Here is a 13,888-nt window from a genome sequence, read left to right on the forward strand (position 1 = left end):
CACTGGTATCAGATTTAACAATTTTTATTTCTTCTATAGATGGAGCCCTCGATATGCTTGCTTCCGTGGTTGACGTTGTTCCTTGTGTTGTACTTTTTGTAACTATAAAAGATCAATACTGCAGGAATTATCAGAAACGTGAAGGCAGGGAAATTTATTTCAATAATTATATAACCAGTATCAACTTTGATGGGTACAATCGTCGATAAGGCAAGTCTCGTAAAATTCAAAATTCAACGTGTTAGATTTATGACGAAAAAGATTTATTCTCAATTAGCTTTTGTCCGCGGCTTCGCATGTGTTGAATGCGGAGTATAGGGGTTATACTTCCACCCACTTTTTTTCTATGTTATTAAACATATGATCCTCTATATCTCTTCAATCATTCTATTTATACAAAAAAGATCAGAAACTGGAAAGCGCCTTTGTTGTTATACCATGTAGTGAAGATAATGGAGCCTTCCTTATTTTTGTTTCCGTGGTTGACGTTGTTACTAGTATTTTCACTATAACAGGGTAATGTTAACATTTATAATTAAAAAATTAAAGGAATGGATGGTTTTTTAATAACTTACCAGAAATCACTTTGGCGGGTTCAACAGTCGCTCGGGCAACTCTCGTTATTTCTTGATTAGTACTTTTAACCTTGCCTACAACCTGAAAACGATATAAACTCTTAAACGATAACAACCTCTGCATAGCATATCACTTTTTGTGACAATAATGAGTTTATTGTTCTTTTGCAAAAAGCTTGTACAATATAATAAAATAAAAAATAGCTAACAACGCTACAACTATACACGTGGTAGTCGAGCACGCTTCGGCACGAATTGAGCCAGCTCGCACTGGAGAAGTACCACACTCCCACAGAAGACCAGTGTAAAATAGCATTCTGCTGTGTTTCGTTCGGTGAGTGGGGGAGCCGGAAGACCATATTTCCTTCCCCTTCCCAGTCTTTTCCTTTATTCCTCTTTCCAATCCCTTCTTAATCCCTTCCCAATTTAAAGTCGGTAATCCATTTGTAGCGGTGTAAGGTCTGCAATCGACCTTACGCCTCTTTAAATGGTCATGGGCGGTGGTAGCGCTTACCATCAGGCGACCCACCAGCGCCATTGCCGACGATGACATAAAAAAGCGTTGTTACAATTAAACGTCGTAGCAGTTCTTCATATTCTTATTTAACTTATAATATTTTTTATAGTGTACTTAGTTGCTCAAAAATCGTGCTTATGTAAATTTTGTAGGATGTTGAGGTACCTTCGACTTAGCAAAACAGTTCTTTTGTTACGCTCTTATCTATGTGTGAATGAATATCACTTCTTTACATTCTTCTTAAAAGGCAAATAGATAAGAGAACAGAAAAAAAAAATATTTCTTAGAATGGACACATACTTTAATTGTATGTATACTTATATGAGTTTAGATAATTTTTTGCCCCTTTTCCTCTTCCTCACCGTTCCCTTCCTTTTTTCCAGTCGTCAATCTTATTCCTTGGAAGCAGGTAGCGCATTCACAGAGGCACGCCTCTGCGAATGTACATGGATCGTGGTGATCGCTTACCACCAGGCAAACAACCAGTTCAGTTGCCCGCTAATGACATAAAGAAAAATAATTATCCCTATATCTAATCTACAACCTTAAGTTTACTTACAGCAATTTTGAAAATTTGATCTGGAGACACAAAATCCTCCGTCACATAAAACTTATCCTTGACTTGTTTCAACTTTAAATTCATTATTATATTACCTACAAGATCACTTATTTGGACAGTATGCAGTTCCACTTCATCGTCTTGTTTCGTTATTTCTATTAATAGATATTCTTTTTCGCCTGTAACATAATATAGACAACTATGGCCATAAAGTATATCCGAAGCCCTTGCAAAGTCACCTTATAATTTTTCTAGCATAAATGATACAAACTGGTCTCCCAGCTCCGTTCAGGATGTCGGTGCTGTTTCTGCTTTTCAGTTATTATTCAAGTTATATTCCAAATGGACAGAAATACAACAAACCAGGAATCAATAAAATCAGTGCAGCCATTAGAATGTCCAATTTATGGAATGATTTTAAGAATATAATGTACCTGAAGTAGGACGGTGATTTGTTCTGGCCATGGAACTAGCTGGAATCCGTGAGAATCCATATCGGAATGTGAAAGAACACACTGCGTTTATACTAAGATCCGCTTCATTACCATTTACTTCCACCTTTGCTATATAGTCACCTTTGACTATGTTCATCACTTTCAGAATCTGAAACATTACATTACAACATTTATTATATTGTTTGTAAGCTGATTTTTGTGATTATTTTCTAATTGAAAACTTTTTTTCTTTCTATTTAACGCCTAGCAGGCAAACGAGCAGGCGGGTCACCTGATGGAAAGTGACGCCCGCCGCCGATAAGCACTTAAGATGTTAGGGGCATCGCGAATGTGTGCCGGCCTTTGAGAAAATGATGTGCGCTTTACTTGAGGGTATCCCCATCGAATGTGCCTGGGAACACCGAAGATGGTAGATCATTCCACAGGAGGGTTGTTCTTGGCAAAAAATGCCGAGACTGATGCCTTCCATGTGGTTTCAGGTCATTTTTTGTTCTTGGTATGCATTAATGAATTACCTCATTATTTTCAGGATATGTGGGAAACAGAACTGTTTGCAAATGATGCTTCATAAAATTTATTATTCAAAGACATGACCCAAATATTAACTATATTATGAACTTTGCTCTTTCAAGCATATCCAATTGGTTTGCGTGCAATAATTATTGTTAAATTAAAAAAAAAGAAACAAATTGTGTAGAATTTATCCTACCTATGATGTAAGCAGCATCGAATGTATTTTTGGGAATGACACATGAGCAACTACAGAGATTCTTGCCGGCTCTTGTCTGTAGAAACTGCTTTCCGAACCGGCGGTTAATATGAAACTGTATTATGACGATTCAAAAGTGTTTCTATATGACGTCTAATAGAAGAAATAAATGTTTCAGTTTGAGTTTATAATACGTTCTTAATACTCATTCGATATTACTTTCTACGACAATGGAACTTCGTCCAAACATTTAAAAAAATTCCATCTCCCGTGCCTTATGAAAGCTGTTAAGTTATACCTATAAAAAAATCCTATTGCCGATACCTATTTAACTTGCATTTTTTTCATATACTTTCAAAAATACCAATATACAGACAAACTTACTAAAAAGTAGTGGCGGAAGCCAAGAGAAGGGTAAGTATAGCTCAAACCACAAAATCGGACTGTTATATGAAATTTTTATATCTACTTACCAGAGTGTCCTGTAGTGTTACCAACACAGATGTGATTACTTCGATGCCGTTGGAGTAGAATACCTTTAGTTGAGGGTTTTTCCCAACCAATGATAGGGTAATTTCGTTTAATTTATCATCCACTGAAAACTGTGAACAAAATGTAAGTAAAACTACGGGGAAAAAAGCAGTGGTGGCTCAGTGGTGAGAACCTCGGACTTCAAAATCGATAAGTCGGGGTTCGAGACCGGGCAAGCGTGCAGGAAATAAATTGATTTTTCAATTTATCTGCGCATGTAGATAACATTACCACTGCTTAAAAACGGTGAATGAAAACATCGTGAGGAAACCGGCATCTCCGAGAATCAAAAGTTCGACTGCATGTGACATCTGCCAACCCGCACTTGGCCAGCGTGGTGGATTATGGTCTGAACCCTCATAGGAGGCCTGTGTCCCAGCAGTGGGAAAAACATATAAACAAACATATAAGGGCTGATGATGATGAAAACTACGGGTGATTCATACAATGAAAATTGTATAACACGGAATACTAGATGTGTGAGGAACTAATATATTTTTGTAGCTTATTTGTTTATCTGGTATTTAACCACAACTCTATATATATATAAAAGATATAAGATATGTATATATATATATATATATATATATGTTACTCTTTCACGCGACGAAAACACGTCGACGAATTTTGACGATACTTGACAGAGATGTGGTTAAATACCATTTAATATATATATATATATATATATATATATATTGGAATCTCGGAATCGGCTCCAACGATTTTCATGAAATTTAGTATATAGGGGTTTTCGGGGGCGATAAATCGATCTAGCTGGGAATCTTTTTTAGAAAATGTCATATTCTTGTTTTATTCGTGTTTTATCGACTTAAACTTACTTTTTTAACAAATAGGAGGCGTTTGAGTAGTTCCAATTTATTATGACTCTTCCTGACATCTATTGGCGAATAATAATACTATTTTTGGCGAATAATTAAAGTTAAAACAAAAAAAAAACCGAACCGGTCATCCAGGTACTATATTTAACGGCTCATTTTCCTTTAGGGAACACTTCAAAGAATTAAAAAAGAACAAAATAATCACTTACCTGAAGCTCAAATTTTCGCTGATCTTCCGAATAGAAATGCCGGTGACTCACTAAACATTTCGTAGATTTCATTGAATCTATTATATAATCGATTATCTAAAAACATAAAACACATTTGTTATATAATATTATATATCTAGTTCTAGTCTAGCTACCCTAAAACTTAATTAACTTTGAATCGATAATTTTATATATGTATGTTTATTTATTTTTTCTAAGTATTGTCGATTTGCTCTCTTTTATGTTAACTTATCTGAAACCTATATAATTATGAAGGAAACTATATTAAATCTATGATCAGGTGGATTTACCGTGACGTGTTAAAGCAGTACTAAATCCAGTGTAGATAAGCGACCTATTGGGAAAAAGACAGAATTATATACTAGACGCTCGACCCGGCTCCTCCCGGGTATCAAGATTCCTGTTTTATCCCAAGGGAGCATTTAATCAGGATGTAAAGTATCCTACCACCCAAGTCGGCTCATACCCAGTCTGTATAGTAAATTTCATAAAAATCCGTTCAGTAGTTTCAGCGTGATTGACGGACAAATATCCAAACAAACTTATCACATTAATAATATTAGTGTGATAAATATATATCAAAATTTCTATCTTATGTACGCACTAACTATCAAATTTATGTGTAAATTTACGTTTTTATATTTTTCTCTCGGGTTATCTGAGAAAAGCGATATTTGCATCGTTATGATAAGTTTTATAAGTTTTTAGTGCAATAAAGTTGTTGATATTCATTAACTTATTTCATTATTACATTTGTGATTTCTTCTTTTTCCATATTAAATACTTGTCCTCCAGTCGCATTGGCAATTTTATGATAGACTTTATAATTTTCGCAAGTCACACACCCACAATGACCAGTTAATAGGAACGTCACCTAAAAAATAAAAAATGAATAATTTATAATGTGGACTAGGCCCTGTTTCCTTTTCCTCATTCTTCCCAGTCTATTCTTTATTTCCAGTCGTCAATTCTTTTCTTATCCCTTCCCCCTTAAAATCGGTCAGCGCATTCGCAGAGGCACTACCTCTCCTAATGTATATGGTCGGCGGTGATCGCTTACTATCAGGCAATCCATCAGTTCAGTTGCCCGCTCATGGCATAAAAAAGACCTTAATATCTATAAATAACAACTTAGTTATAGGAAGATCTCTTAAAAAATATACAACATTCACTCCATATATTACAATTTATTCTAGATCCATTAAATGTTTTACTTGACCACGTTGAATTATTATTGATTTTGATAGTACAATTCTTTGGAACCCAAGTCTCGAGTCTTAAATATGATGGATGGATTTAGGAGCGTCCTCAAATGTTTTATTTCAACATATTATTCATAACTTCTTACAATGTTATAACTGATTAAAAATATGAATCAATAGATAATATCGATTATAATTTTTACATAAACAAGCAACAAACCTGTGTCGACAACCTTGCTGCCAACAATAGAACATTTTCATAGTTTTCATAGTCATCTGCAGATGCGTCGGTAATAACGTAAACGAAAGAATTGAGATTACTTGACTTGATTCCTAATGCAATTCCTTTCATTGCCGCTTCTGGGCATTCTCCACCACCTTCTGCTTCTATCTTATTAAGGGCTGCGATGAATTCATCCGCGATAGTGGTCTTCACGCGAAACTGGGCCACTGTAAAAGCATTTATAGGGGCAGCATTTTTACAACAATATTGTATTATCCATACACATAACTATAAAATGTAGTATCATTTGAAAACGTGGCGCATTCGTACGGATTGTGCCTTGGTGTTCAAACGCTTGTTTATTCAACGCTCGACCCAACTACCCTCATTTTTTTAATAGTCTTTGTGACTGGCCGCGATTTATTATCAACTGACTACATCAATTAGGCAGTTGTGTAGAATTGCAATGTATTCTTATTACGTTTGAACTAATTTTAAACATGGCCTTTCCTACTTTTTCTAAAAATATGTACCTAAAGACAGTTTTTCGTCGATATCGGAAAGTTCTAGATATATTGCACGCTCACCAAAATGGCAACGAATGTCAGGTTTTCTACCAGACTCGTGTTATAGGTGAGCGAGCTAGATGTAATGTTTAAATTATATAAAAAAATCTCATTGTAAATCAAATTAACTAACTGAAATAACTTACACAAACAACATATTATATCTTTTTTCAAATAATCATGATTCACGAACATTTTCTTATTTTTGTTTTTTTTTTTACAATAGAAGAAATCTCGTATTATTGTTCAATTGACAAACCTCACAGTTATCTTGGAGGAATAGGTTAAATTGGTTCTATTTGATTTTTAATACTACTGTTTAGAAACAAAGTATTAGCGAACAATGTCATGGGCAGAAGCTACTAGCTATTTATGTATTTATGTATTGTTTATAACAATGCGAGATTGGAGATGGGAGATTTTACTATAATAGATAAAATATACGCCTATGAATATAAAAGTTATTTTTTTAAGTTCATGTAAAATTTATGTTTTGTCAAATAATACATGGCTTCCATAAGGAGGACACCACCACTTAGGATCGTCGGTGACCTTTTCTGTAGAAAGTTTAATTCATGTCATCTTTGACAACGCGGGAAATCCTTGGGCGGTTTTTGAACGCTAGTATCTACATATTAAAACTAATTTTAGAAAATTGTTATATTTTTTTTTACTTACCGGGATCATTGAACGTAACCAAAACAAAATTTTCGATAGCAGGGCTATTAGACTTTAATACAGCTTCAAACACTTGTCTAGACTTCAATATAAGTTTCCTAATTTCTGGATCCATAGATCCAGTATCGTCAATAACAAAAGTTAAGCTGCCTTTCACTTCACTATCCACTGCTTGTATTAAGATAAATAAAACTATTGTTCCGCAAATATTATGTTTTAAAATCATTTTGAACGCGATACATCTACATGTAGCGTATATGGTATGTTCCCTCATAAATTATAATTTAAATCAAAGCACCGTTCAGAGCACTAACTTTTCCAGACTGCACGCGATAATTATATGTCATTTGGATCTGTCGAATCCGTAGTAGTCAGATTTTTCAAGGGCATTCAGCCACGACTCGCATAAAAGATAAAATTGACGTAGGTTTGCATTACAATTAAATTAGGGAGAATATATTTTTAGTTCATTTATAATGAATGACGTTGACGGTTAATTGGGTTGTGCATTGAACACTAAAATATATTGACATTCATAACTTCCCTTAGAACAAAAAGCTTTGGCTTTCCTAGTAGAATAGCCTGTCTTCCAATCTTTTATCGGCAGCACTTTGGAATGTGCATCCTCGCTACACAATCTTAAACCACCATCTTGATTTCGTTATAGAACTTCGCATAGAGCGGTCGGATAACACCCCATCTTTGGTGATATGCCACGATTACGTACTAATCCTAATGAAAGATCTTTTATCATTCATACTGCGAAGGAGTGGAATTCCCTACCAACTTCTGTTTTTTCCAAGACCTATTTTGACTTTAAGGCATGTTAACGTTCGTTTTATAAACCTATGTATAAGTAATTGTAGAAGTATATTATATCAAAAATTTTATAACTAGACTCCGCCCGGATATCAAGATTCCTGATTTCTCCCAAGGGAGCATTTAATCGAGATAAAAAGTGTCCTATCACCCAAGTCAGCTCATACCCTGTATGTATATCAAATTTCATCAAAGTCCGTTCAGTAGTTTCAACGTGATTGACGGACAAACATCCAAACAAACAAACTTTCACATTTATTATATTAGTGTGATGACAATTTAACATCTTGATTTCATAAAATTTTCACTATTATAATTAAAATATTATAATAAATAATTTTATCTCCGTATGTTTTAAGTTTACTTTTTATAAATATATAACATTTGTAATGAAAGTAGTAGTCACCAGTGAGTTGACCTTTAAAGGGAAATACATTTATAAATATCATATCAGAGAAGCGCCGTTCCCGAAAGGATGTGTGTGGTAAATACCCAAATTGATGTGGGTTCCTCATTTACAAACGGCTTATGTGTTTAACAACGACTTTCAGTTAAAAACGTACACAACATTGTAGTTTAATATTTAGAAAATGCATTATCTGATGATGTTATCTTTAAAATTCACCTTATTCCAAATAATGTTTAAATTCTAAATTCTCTCTCAAAGTATTGTCGAAAATAATTTGTTTTCTTATTTCATTCAATACTGGCTACTATTTCATTGAGGAGCCAGCCAGCCCAGCCAAAAATATCGATTCCTCTTCAATTATTTAAGATCGACATCTGGATATATGGATAAATTTTCTCCTATATATATCCCACTTCATTCCTATATCAACGACTATCGACTTCAATCATTACTTCTTTCCCTTAAAAAACGCAGGAAGGTATTTAGTAAGTCTCTAAAATTTACTCATTTTTACACGCTTTTTATTAGCTTCACCTGTATGTTTGTATGTTTGTTTGTATGTTTGTTTGTTTGTAACCGACTTCTTTGGGCGCGATTTTTACCCACTTTAAACGGCCAGATTTCGTTCAAACTTTGTAGATTTATTGAGGACCGATGACAATACACTAATTTGATAAAATTATTCCATTTTTCAATTTGCAAAATAAGATTTTTGTTAAAGCGTGTTTTTTAGTTTTTTTAAACTATTATTATTTTATTTATAACGTTCATATTCTAATGGAATGAAAAATAAACATAACAAAACGATTAACAACAGTAAAAATACTCCTTGAACTTTTTATTATTCCTTATGACATACTATCATAAGATATTGATTATAATAATTAATGGGCATTTTAATTAGTTTATTGCTATTCGTTTCTCGTGCGAATAGATACGTAACATTAAAAGTTCGCGCATGTTGTCAGAATGCAATTAGTTACATTGTAAGTTATTAATCTTATCAATGTTTAAGTTTGTTGCTAATTTCATTAAGTAGCGTTTATTGCTTGTTAAATATTTTAATTATTTAATATCTTAAGATTAAATTATGCTATTGGTTTCTTTTTAATTGTCTTTTTGGTGTTTTTTTTTTTTTTTGTTTTAGTACGCTGATACATTTGGCAACAGAATATTGGGCTTATCTTATCTTAATAATATTCTTTTTTGCATATTTTATTAAAAAGTAGAAGATTTTAATAGGAGTTCAAATTAAACACGTAATTTTTACAATTTACCTTTTCTTGTATGATCGCTATTTGCCCGCGGTTTCGCCCAAGTGAAAACTCCTAAGCGTTGAATATAAAAGAAAAATACATTGAGTGTATATACAGTGAGTGTATATGTAGATATGTCATAATTCCAAGAATGTGTGTGAAAAGAATGTGAGTGCATTTTAATAGAACCTCTGCATTTATTAAAAAATTACACATCAAAAAATAATGTCTCAAGAAAGTTAGATACGAGCACAGTATGCGCTATCACTAGATTTTCCTATATCAAAACAATGCAATACAAACTTTATATGAAAATAATTAACAAATATAAATGTCAACTAATAAATCTAATAGATATTGGCCTTAACAATGAGATAGACTCTGTATGATACACAGAAATTGTTGCAACCCATTCGTTTCTGAACTTTGAAGTGCTACACTTAAAATGTCGACGTATTTAATATTTATTTTGTGTTACATACCTTTAGCAATTTGTACTAAAGGAGTGACACTAGTCGTGGACACCACTAAGTCTATGAGTGAAGAAAAAGAAATAATCAAATCGAACATTAACATAGCGTTATGTGGAATTAACAAACTGAATTATGAATTCATGTTTTTACCGTTTAACAATCCTGGTATGTGCTTTATATATGTTGATATTTTATTCATTATTCTTATTTAAAAATCATGTTATCAAGTCATAAACGCAAAGGGACGTCATTCATATGAAGTCATACGTTTTTTCCACTGCTTGTTTAGATTAAACAACAGAACACTGAAAAAAAGTTACTGAAAGTACTGATATTGTCTAAAGGAAAAATGGACTAACATCACTGTTAAAGCTATATTAATAGAGACGTCAGTTTTTTTCTGTATCTGGTAAAAAATTGGCAATTACAATAAAAGCAAATAAAAATAAAATCAAACGAATTAGTTTATGATGGAGTAATTACGTATTCCACCTTAGGCGAAGATTACCCAATATAAATGTTTTGGCTAGCCATAGAAGACTCTTTCTCTGAACCGTATAAGATAGTTTGCCATAAACCTGCATGGGATATTTTAATGAATGAAATATTTTCCTGTTTCTGACAGAAGGAATTCACTTACCAATACATTTTTCTTTGTCGAAACTTTGTTATAATAAAGGGTCATTGATTTCAAGTATATGTTACATTATAAAAATCTAAGCTAAAAATTGATTTACATAGACAATAAATGTATAATTACAATGTGGTTTAATAAAATTATCAGTATTGAATGCGGTTTCCAATATCATTATTAATAACCTCATGTTTATATAGAAAAACAATTTCTATGTTTGTTAAATTATGTATGTTTTGTAAAGTGTTTTTTTCGTAGCCGAACATGGGGATATCAAATGAAAGATCGCAAAAATACCATTAGTATGAATTTAAAGGATTAGCGTTGTGTTTTTTTTTTTGTTTTCATAATAATGCATGCAAAAATTCTAGCGACTATTGTCACAAGCATTGCATTGTCATTAACAGAAACACACAGTTACACGGAAAAACGGCCGTAACGGTGACAGCGTAATCTTCCAAGCAATCTTAGTCCTAGGATTGTAAAAACATATTTAAGGAAGACGTTAATGGTACAGAACTATCTGTAATAAATAATTTGTTGCAGAAATAGGACCTCCGATTATGTCATCATCTTGTCACGAAATAATGGGTTTTATAGATTTGATGGAAATGAGCGGTGGCTACAGCTGCCCCGAGAAATCATTATCAGCATTGGAAATGGCATTACAACGGAGCAAATCAAGCTCCTATATATTTCTTTTCACAGACGCTCGGCCGGAAGACACTGATAAGTTGGGTGCAGTACAAACGTTATGCAGAACGCAACAGAGTCAGGTTATTTATTTGAACATTTTATATAAATATATATCATAGATTGCTAAATAGTTAATATTTTATCTATACTTGTATTATGAAGGTGGAGCTTGAACGCGAACTCTGGAACTACTGGTTCGAATTGTAAAATTATTTCTTCGTAAGATAATCCACTTACCGAAGCAGTTTATAGGCTATATAAACACACTACATAAAGCAAAGCAGCGGTGGCTCAGTGGTGAGAACCTCGGACTTCAAAATCGATAAGTCGGGGTTCGAGACCGGGCGATCGTACAGGAAATAAAAAGATTTTTCAATTTATCTACACATGTGGATAACATCATCACAGTTTAAAACGGTGAAGGAAAACATTGTGAGGAAACCGGCACGTCCAAGAATCAAAAAGTTCGACGACATGTGACATCTGCCATCCCGAACTTGGCCAGCGTGGTGGATTACGGCCTGAACCGTCATGGGAGGCCTGAGTCCCAGCAGTGGGAACATGTATGGGCTGAAGATGATGATATAGGGGGAAACACTTGAATTCCAGTTGGATTCGAGAATAATTTGGATTTGTAAATCGATCGCGAGCACACTCACATACATATACATATACTACTACGTCAAAGTCCATTGCGTAGTTTTAAAGATATAAGCATACATAGGGACATAGGCACAGAGAAAGCGACTTTGTTTTATACTGTATAGAGATTAGGCCACGCCTGAAAATTTGCTAAGAATTAATATTTTGTAGGTATTCATATTCCTTAGTGACAAATGCCACCCAACCGACACGTTTGACATGTTTCACGAGGTGGCTAAGTCATGCGCCGGCGCCGTTTACTACTTCGATTTATGGAATTTACGTGAGGTAAGCCTTTAATGTACTAACTGAAGTTTATTTGACTATTAGACAGCTGCACATCTATAGAGTAAAACATGTGTTATTTATTTGGTCTGATTTATTTTCCAGGCGGAGCTGGGACAGTTAGCTAGTTTTATTATAACAAACTTGCTGCTCCGCCCGGCTACGTGCGGGTTAACATTTCATTTAAATTTTCGTAGACCCATATCCACATTGCAATAAATCCAATAAATCAAAAATTATAAAAAACTGTTCAGGCGTTCTTGAATTATAAGTAGCAACTTTCTAATATTTAAGGAAAGATGTATTAGTATATACGTTTGTTATGGAGATAAATTACATGTAAATTGTGGCCTGCTATAAGATTAATTATCTATTTATCCTGGTCACTCACTCATCGCTTACTCACAACTCCTCCAAAGCATTCTCACACTCGTGGGTTGGCGTAATCGTGCGACTGTGGATATCGGAATTAGCTATAGAGTTAAAAAATCGTAAGAAATATCCGAGTTACATGAATGGACAAAATTGGACGGATTGGATTGGAGATTTTTTTTTTTTTATTGTCTCTTGTAAGTGTCCAGTTATGAGCTAAAAATCCTATAATTTTAGAACCTATTTAAAAAAGGAGGTTATCAATTCGAAAGCATTTCTGTGTGTTACATCGTAACTTTTACGTTTCTTTTTTTTTATTTAAAAGTCGGTGCCTGCCATGTGGCACTATTTAAATTCTTCCTACTTCCTATCCTACTAATATTATAAATGCGAAAGTTTGTAAGGATGTGTGTATGTTTGTTACTCTTTCACACAAAAACTACTGAACCGATTGTAATGAAAAAAAATCCCAAATATTAGTCTAAACAAAATAGACAACAGGTAAAATTAAATAAAAATATGGTCTATTGTACGTATCGAATGTTATACTCTATCTATTATGTATATTTTTATGTATTTGCTTTAAATGAAAGCATAATTTTACGTTACACATAAACAATAGCTATTATATTATTTATTCACACTGATACGACTTATCGCGAGCAATAATTGATAAGTTTCATATCAGCAAATTCTCCTGCCAGCGAAAAAATTTCATTTTATCTGTGTACCACAGTACTGTTACAATTTGCTGGTAAACATACAACATATTAACGGTTTATAGATAAGTAACATTTAGTTTAATCAACGGGTCATAGAACTTCCTTCCTCCAAACAAAGGTCTACTCAACGATGCGAACGATAGTTTAATTAACTACACTTACATTTATAGAACTATTAGCTGCGCCCCGCGGTTTCACCCGCGTAAGTCCGTGTCCCGTAAGAATATCGGGATACAAAGTAGTCTTTATGTTATTCCAGTTGTCCAGCTATCTACGTACCAAATTTCATTGCAATCGGTTCAGTAGTTTTTGCGTGAAAGAGCAACAAACACACACACATCCTTACAAACTTTAACATTTGTAATATTATAAGGATATATAGGATAGGATAGTAAGATTAGTTTTCGCCCGCGGCTTCGCACTCGTTGAATTCGGAATTGAGTAGATATTATTATATATATAAACCTTCCTCTTGAATTACTCTATTTTATAAAAG

General features: G+C 33.6%; 2 protein-coding genes across 2 annotated transcripts in view; one reads left to right on the forward strand and one right to left on the reverse strand.

Moving 5' to 3' along the window:
* The window catches only part of LOC119837270 (hemicentin-1-like), an 8,672-nt gene extending 1,279 nt beyond the window's left edge, over positions 1-7,393 (reverse strand). Inside the window, exons 1-9 of the mRNA XM_038362786.1 lie at positions 7,085-7,393; positions 5,838-6,067; positions 5,167-5,289; positions 4,395-4,490; positions 3,289-3,417; positions 2,086-2,254; positions 1,652-1,830; positions 576-657; positions 4-102 (exon numbers count right to left, since the gene is read on the reverse strand). Coding sequence (XP_038218714.1) covers positions 4-102; positions 576-657; positions 1,652-1,830; positions 2,086-2,254; positions 3,289-3,417; positions 4,395-4,490; positions 5,167-5,289; positions 5,838-6,067; positions 7,085-7,358 — 1,381 coding nt within the window. The 5' untranslated portion in view covers positions 7,359-7,393. The remainder of the gene's footprint in view (positions 1-3; positions 103-575; positions 658-1,651; positions 1,831-2,085; positions 2,255-3,288; positions 3,418-4,394; positions 4,491-5,166; positions 5,290-5,837; positions 6,068-7,084) is intronic.
* Positions 7,394-9,985: 2,592 nt separating this feature from the next.
* LOC119837474 (hemicentin-1-like) overlaps positions 9,986-13,888 on the forward strand; it is a 17,116-nt gene continuing 13,213 nt past the window's right edge. The window contains exons 1-3 of the mRNA XM_038363067.1: positions 9,986-10,206; positions 11,222-11,451; positions 12,185-12,301. Coding sequence (XP_038218995.1) covers positions 10,014-10,206; positions 11,222-11,451; positions 12,185-12,301 — 540 coding nt within the window. The 5' untranslated portion in view covers positions 9,986-10,013. The remainder of the gene's footprint in view (positions 10,207-11,221; positions 11,452-12,184; positions 12,302-13,888) is intronic.

This window comes from Zerene cesonia, chromosome 27, assembly GCF_012273895.1.
Source record: "Zerene cesonia ecotype Mississippi chromosome 27, Zerene_cesonia_1.1, whole genome shotgun sequence".
NCBI classification, from domain to species: Eukaryota; Metazoa; Arthropoda; class Insecta; order Lepidoptera; family Pieridae; genus Zerene; species Zerene cesonia.